This window comes from Raphanus sativus, chromosome 6, assembly GCF_000801105.2.
Source record: "Raphanus sativus cultivar WK10039 chromosome 6, ASM80110v3, whole genome shotgun sequence".
Lineage (NCBI taxonomy): Eukaryota > Viridiplantae > Streptophyta > Magnoliopsida > Brassicales > Brassicaceae > Raphanus > Raphanus sativus.
In genome coordinates this window covers 24,456,567-24,463,840 of record NC_079516.1, presented here as the reverse complement: position 1 = coordinate 24,463,840, position 7,274 = coordinate 24,456,567, and the positions used below count along the sequence as shown (strand labels likewise).

General features: G+C 34.4%; 1 protein-coding gene across 4 annotated transcripts; it reads left to right on the top strand.

Moving 5' to 3' along the window:
• The first annotated feature begins 312 nt into the window (after positions 1 to 312).
• LOC108813867 (serine/threonine-protein kinase MHK) lies at positions 313 to 4,528 on the top strand. 4 transcript variants are annotated; one of them, XM_018586544.2, is made up of 18 exons: positions 313 to 539; positions 1,267 to 1,538; positions 1,623 to 1,701; positions 1,771 to 1,839; positions 1,918 to 2,007; positions 2,105 to 2,246; positions 2,343 to 2,445; positions 2,524 to 2,576; positions 2,659 to 2,725; positions 2,859 to 2,967; positions 3,055 to 3,120; positions 3,216 to 3,284; positions 3,380 to 3,425; positions 3,494 to 3,598; positions 3,686 to 3,720; positions 3,804 to 3,849; positions 3,934 to 4,012; positions 4,098 to 4,528. In XM_018586544.2, the coding sequence occupies exons 2-18, from the start codon at positions 1,531 to 1,533 to the stop codon at positions 4,237 to 4,239; spliced, it is 1,308 nt and encodes a 435-aa protein (XP_018442046.1). In that variant the 5' UTR covers positions 313 to 539; positions 1,267 to 1,530; the 3' UTR covers positions 4,240 to 4,528. The 4 variants fall into 4 exon arrangements, with proteins under 4 accessions (XP_018442046.1, XP_018442045.1, XP_018442043.1 ...); XM_018586543.2 differs by having other exon boundaries at positions 3,491 to 3,598; XM_018586541.2 differs by having other exon boundaries at positions 3,368 to 3,425; positions 3,491 to 3,598.
• Positions 4,529 to 7,274: the final 2,746 nt, after the last annotated feature.

The window sequence follows — 7,274 nt, the reverse complement described above, 5'->3', positions numbered from 1 at the left end:
TGGATACATTGAAAATAAGCCCAAATACTAAAACGCCCATTAGAGTCCATTTGCTACGTCGTCAATTCTTCTTTTATCTTCTTGGACAAGCAGTGGGCATTTTCGTAATTTAAATTATTTGGGGCAAATCACAATAATATTAATATCAACTCTGGGACCACCGTCTCCTTCCCCACCACAACCAACCATTTTCCTCCGTTTCTTCTTTAAAAATAAATATAAAATTAATTTCTAAATAAAAAACAATTACTATTATCTTTGGTATTTTATTTCGTCAAGATATACTTTAAACGTTTAATTAATTATTTTTTTTTTTCTTCTTCTTCTTCATCAATTTGTTTTTCCTTTCTTCCATGGCTTCCTAAGCTTTCCTCTCTCTCTCTCTTCACCTGCAATTTTCCTTTGATTTTTTCTCTCCCTTTATTAATTCTAGTTTCTCTTAATCTCCTTCTCTTTGTAAAAGAAACGACATTGGTGAATCTTCCTGTAATCTCAATCATCAGATCGTAATATAATTTGAACTTATCCCCGTATCAATGGTAAGGAATCTCATATATCATTCCATAGATTTTGAGCCTAATTAATTTAATTTTTTTCAATATTTTAATTAGGTTTTTGAATTTCGCTACAAGTTTTCTATCTAAAATCTCTGTAAAATGAATCAAAATCTTATCAATGAAACCAGATAAATACGTTTTCAATCAATAATCGTTTTGTTTCTCTTGTTGTTGTTGTTGTTGTTGTTATGTCTATGTAAGTTTTTTTCCTCCATTGATACAAAAATAAAATAAACTGTCTTGGTTTGGTTCTTAGTATTGTATTAACCTTCTTCTTACAATATTGATTTGATCTGTTTTTTCTTTTTCTTTTTGGTTTTTAGTTTTGTTTTTTAATCTCAGTTTTAGAGAAATTTTGATAAAGATAAATTTCACCTTTTTTTTTCTCTGCGCACATATCCTGCTGATTATTCTTTCCGGCGTAAATCCTTATGATTGTTTTTTTTCACGAAATAAATACAGCTTTAAGAATATATGCCGTTTAAAGAATTTGTTCATATTCATGAATTGATAATTTTTTTTCTTAAAAAAAATAGTTTCTCCAGATTCTAAAACCCGATCTGGATTTAAGCATCCTTATCTGCAGTTTTTCTTTCACAAAAAAATAATGAAAATAAAATAAAAATAAAACAAACTTTTACTTAATTAATATATTAAAGATAGAAATCATTTGTTTGTTAATATAAAAAAAATTGTTCTTTGTTTGCAGATAACTCTGTTGTTTATCTGAGTTTATCTTCCTTTGGATTTGGATGAAGAAGGTTGGTTATTACCGCAGCTTGTAGAAAAGCTGAACTATGTTTCTAACTTTTGACCTTATTAATCACTCCAAACATGAGAAGCTGCTGGTTCATCTTTACCACCTGCTACAGTCAACAAGAATCAACCCGTTTATGCAAACATTAGACACATCAACACACCTATCCAAGGTGGAGTTTATCATCAGAGATCTGTTGACCATTCTTTTATAATAATGGAAAGGTTAGTTTTTCTTGCTTATACTTTGCACATATTGGTTTGAACTTAATGCTATAGAAACAGACAAGATTCTGGTTGTGTGTGCAGATATAAGTTTCTGGAAGAGCTCGGTGATGGTACATGTGGCAGTGTATATAAGGCTGTCAATCTTGAAACATATGAAGTTGTAAGTTTGATGATTATAAAATATATATATTTTTTCATTCTGTAACTTTTCCTTATGTGTTTCCTTCAGGTTGCTGTTAAGAAGATGAAGAGAAAGTTTTATTATTGGGAAGAGTGCATGAATCTGCGAGAAGTAAAGGTGTTGTACTTGTATTGATTCTTCAAGCGATCCACTTTTGTGTTCAAAGTTTAATGCTGTAGTTTTGTGACTCTGTAGGCTCTTCGTAAGCTAAACCATCCTCACATCATAAAGTTGAAGGAGATTGCTAGGGAACATAACGAGCTTTTCTTCATCTTTGAGTGCATGGTAGTAGAGAGAGAGAGAGAGCTTATATTCGCTTTCTTTTCACCTTTTTGTAACATGTTTTACTCATCTACTGGGTATAATATTCTCCTTTGGTTAGGATCACAATCTGTACCAGATAATGAAAGAAAGGGAACAACGACCTTTCTCTGAGGCAGAGATAAGAAGTTTTATGTCTCAGATGCTTCAAGGCCTCGCACACATGCATAAAAATGGTTACTTCCATCGGGACCTGAAACCAGGTAATCTTATGTTTTGTCATGCTAATTGCTTGTCTTTCTTTGAATGTCTTTTACTTAAAAACATATTGTATTTTTCTTTTTTTTTTGGTTTTGAAGAGAATTTGCTGGTGACCAACAACATCCTGAAAATTGCTGACTTTGGACTGGCTAGAGAAGTTGCATCTATGCCTCCTTACACTGAATATGTGTCTACGCGTTGGTAAGTGATTGATTCATTTTATATTTTTTCATTTTATAAACTTTACTAGCTTATAACTGGCTCTCTTATATGCAACAGGTATCGAGCTCCGGAAGTTCTGCTACAGTCTTCATTATACACTCCTGCAGTTGGTACTTTCTCAAAAATCTTTTTTTCTGTTTCATCACATTAGAATATAGTTTAGAGAGAGACTAACATTTAAAAGAACTGCAGACATGTGGGCAGTGGGGGCAATATTAGCTGAGCTTTTCGCTTTTTCTCCCCTATTTCCTGGTGAAAGGTGAATTTATTTGTTCTTTTACCAAATGCTAAACTGAATCTCTGAACAGTGAAATCTGATACTGCAGTTTAGCTTCTTTGGTCAAATTTGTGCATACTGTTTACACTGATATAGTGATTTTCCTTATGAGCAGTGAGATAGATCAACTATACAAGATTTGCTGTGTTCTTGGCAAGCCTGACTGGACCACGTTTCCTGAAGCAAAAAGCATTTCTCGGATCATGAGTATTAGTCACACAGAGGTAACAGATCTTAGTGAAAAGATATAAGGTTCTTTTTTTAAGAGAATATTTGTATTTAGTTTGTTCTTTGAATTTATTTGTGAACAGTTTCCACAGACAAGGATTGCTGATCTACTCCCCAATGCTTCTCCTGAAGCTATTGATTTGATCACTGTGAGTCCTTGTTCTTACTCTTCTTTCCTCTGAATATTTCTTACTGTTATTGAGAAAGTTAGCATCTTAGTCTCTTACATCTTTTGAATCAACAGAGACTTTGCTCATGGGATCCACTGAAACGACCAACTGCTGACCAGGCGCTTAACCATCCCTTCTTCAATGTAATTTGACTTATCCTCTTACTTCTTTTGAATCTGTTTCACACACACTCTCTCTGTATTGATATATATAAGAACCCCAATAGATGGCTACGCAGGCTTCTTATCCTCTACATGACCTTGAGCTGAGGCTTAACACCATTGGTGAGATTTTTTTGTTCTTGTTATTGCTTTCACAACAGAGATTAACTTTTTTTTGTTTTATTCAGCAGCGGAGATGCCTAATCTTGAGCTAAACCTCTGGGACTTCAACACAAAACAAGATGAATGTTTTCTTGGCTTGACGTTGGCTGTAAAACCAAGCGCTCCTAAACTAGGTAAGTATCATTCCCTTGTGTAGAAGAAAATGCATGGTCATATGATTACACACATTGACATTGCTACATTTTTTTTTTTTTTGGCAGAAATGGTCTGCAATGCATCTCAGGATATGAGTGAGGTAATCTTTCAGACGCCATGAACTTGTAATGAGCTTCTCATTGAGTTGTTGTAATGAATCCAATACTTTTTTTTTGTTTGCAGAACTTTCTCTTTTGCCCTATGGTTAACAATGATCGTGAACCATCAGGTGAGTGTTATGATTAAACCTAAAGCATATGCGTTGGTTATGTTTCTCTTTATTGAATTGCTTTTTTCTTTTGAACATTTACAGTTTTCTGGTCTCTGCTCTCTCCTGATGAAAACCGTGTCCATGCACCTGTTGAATCATGTCCTCTATCTCTGTCCTTCAGGTGAGAATATGAATCCATGTTTTTTTCCTTTCTAATGAATCCATTAATGTGTAGTCAAGAACCTTGTTTTTGTTGTTGTGGGCAGTCCGATGCAGCAACACACAAGCGTGGGACCTCCACCACAGTCAACAACAGGGTTCACAGTGGGATCATCAATGCAACCGAACATGTTGGACCGCCCATGGATGGCTGTGTCTGCGCCGTTTCAACAGACTCATTACCTCTGATCTTCTTACTTAATCCATTAAATACCTACTAAAAAAAGTAAATAACACAGAGGTTTGTCAGATTTGAATTAAAAGAAGATAGAGAAGAAGAAAAAAAAAACAGAGGAGGTTGTAGATTTTGCATGTCACCTTATTGTTCTCTAATTTGTAAAGATTGGGGGAGGGTTTAGGTGACGTTAATTTTCTCAGAGCTTGAACTTAAACCATTAACTATTATCCATTCTTGAGAACAGAACAAGTCTCCCTTTTGTGTAATATATATATAAATGAGATAATTGCTTCTTTTTTTCTTTAACACAATGAGATAATTGTTTATGTTCTCTCTTTTCTCTCTTGTGGGCTCATAATAATAGTACCCAATCATTCAAACCTTAGTCGTGGCTCATCTCATCCTAAGGAATTACAGCAAGTAGGATGTGGCTCCGGGTTATTTGGTTTTCGGTTAGCAAAAAATTATGCTAGAACTGTATTTCGAACAAAAATCCGGTTTGTATGTTGATGAAAATTCTGCCATAGTTTTTGGTTTTGATTTAATCTCGATTACAAATTTGGATTTTGGTTAAGATCGAGAGTGTATATCAATTTAAAAGGAAAATCAAATTAACAGCCGAACAAAAACAAATCGATTTCTAGTTTTTAAAAATAACCTACCAAATTGAACTAAACTCGTAACAAAATTTAAATTTTGGTTCAGCTAGTTCGGTTTGGCTCGAAATCAGACCCATTAACAACTTAGTAGGGTCACTTGACACCTCTAAAATAAGTACTGAAATATGAATTGTATGTGATTTGCTTAAAAGTTACCAGCTAAAATTAGTATGTTTGCTCCTAACGACCCTTCAAAATCGAGTTTCGATTCACCACTGACATCCTTCCAGTTATAAGATACGTAAGAAAAATTCTTGAGTCTGTCATGGTCAAAATTCCAGCCTTAGTTAAAACGGGACAGAGAAAAATTGTTTTTTTTTCTTTTTCTTTTTTTGATAATCTGGAGTGTATTCGATGGGCCGAAATCCACGATTCACTCTGGAAATCTGTCCATCACATTAAATAGATATGTTTACTTATAATGGAATTAAATATATATCGTCTGGTCACATAAGCGGTAAATTTGAATTTGGTAGGTTTTGAACCCATGGTGTTTAATACATTTCTAAACCTGCCATACCATTTGGCCACATTTTTATGGTTGAAAGATTGTCTCTTCCAATCTCGGTTCATGTTCTTGTAGCTAAGCTTGAACAAGAACCGGCCTTTGAAATAATTAAGTCAGCAAATATTAGTTCAAAAGTTCAATTATAATAACACTTGAATCCACCATTCAAGCACGTACAATATTCCAACTATTTTTTTGTTTTGCTTAACGATTCACTTCATTTTCCCATCTCTCCATGGACTTCATAACGCCACGATGATCCATCCCATACCTCGACTTTGAAATTACCCAACTCCTATCGAATGCTTCTTCTTTGATATCATGATATCCTCCTGACCCTTCCCAAAAATCATATATTGCATCCTCAAATCCGTCCTGAGTGTGACAACTCAACTCAATCGAATATTCCTCTTTTGCATCTCATTTATCACCTCAGCTACTTTCTCGAGCTTCTTCAAACTCATGTACAAAACCATCATATCTTGAAACGGTGCAGTCCTGTTTAGGTATTTCAAACCATCCATCTTTTTGAAAAGAGCATTTGCCTTTTCTTGCTTGCCTTCTCGACAGTACTATTTCAAAAGTTTTCAGTAAGTGGATTGAGTCTTGAAACAATGGTTCAAGTTCTTCAAGTAGGTTTCAGCAGCGGACACGCCTTTGGTTTGTGCAATACGGTCGATACAAACTCCATGCTGGGACGCTGATAATGGCATTTTTAGCTTCTCCATCAACTCATAGATATCGAGTGCTTGTTGGTAATGATACTGCTTACCGAGAAGATCAGCGCAGCAAATGAGATCTGTTTTATTGACTGAAAAACCCTCATCCCTCATGAGCTTATGTAACGTCACCGCATTGTAACCTTTGTTGTCTCGTGTATCTTCTTTTGGATCATCTTCCTATGCTTTTTTTTCCTCTGAAGCTTTAGGAGCAGAAAGGGTGTCCGCCTTAGCAGCAGTCCTCTTCAAGATGCTACGAGAACTCTCCAGTCCAGCAGCGACTCTTTTCCAGAGACGTGACCAAGATTTTCCATCATCGAACATAAGTGGTGCTGCTTGATTACTTGTGATTCTTCATCTTCATCTTCATCGTCATCCCCATAGAGCCAGCACTCCTCCCAAAGATATTCTCTAGAGATATTCCTCTGTTCAGTCTCATTATAGAACTCTTTTCCCTTATCGAGTTGCTTCATATAGTAGTACATATACATCATATCATTAAATGGTGTCTTTCTATCTAGAAAGTTGAAATGATCCATCTTCTTGATAAGAAACTTTGCCTTGTCTTCCTTTTTTTTTCCGACAGTACCATCTCAGTAGCTTCCTATAAGTGGCCTGGTTCTTGGAAGAGTCATCTAACTTGTTGAAGTACTTTTCAGCCGCGACTGTGTTTTTTTTTCCATTGCAATAAGATCTACATAAACACCATTCTGGCTGGCAGAAAATTTTATGTTCCTTCTCTCCATCCACTCAAAGATCTACAAGGAAAAAATAACTTACTCACTAACATAAGTCAAATATTTTCTTTCAAATAAAACATAAGTCAAATATTAACATAAAATATACATAAGTATATAATTATAAAATTATCGAAAGACTTATTATCTAATATATTAAAAGAGAAGTCATGACTTTTTTTCATGTGTGATTTTTTTAAAAATGGACTATCTACTAGAGTTGGTCACATTACATTTATCACCCATTAATATTCTTGATATTAAATATAAGACAATATTACAAACACATCTCGACATTTAAATGAATACATTTGTAATATGTCACATACATAAACGTCTATAACTCATTCACCAGTTTTAATGAATATCATGTTCATGTTAATTTTGACAGTAAGAGACTTTTTCTCAAATTCTACGATTTAT

Excerpts from the sequence above, each read along its gene's own strand:
- LOC108813867 (XM_018586541.2), top strand. Across the intron at positions 1,840-1,917 it reads TGAATCTGCGAGAAGTAAAG|GCTCTTCGTAAGCTAAACCA; the intron begins GTGTTGTACTTG and ends GTGACTCTGTAG. Across the intron at positions 2,577-2,658 it reads ATTATACACTCCTGCAGTTG|ACATGTGGGCAGTGGGGGCA; the intron begins GTACTTTCTCAA and ends AAAGAACTGCAG.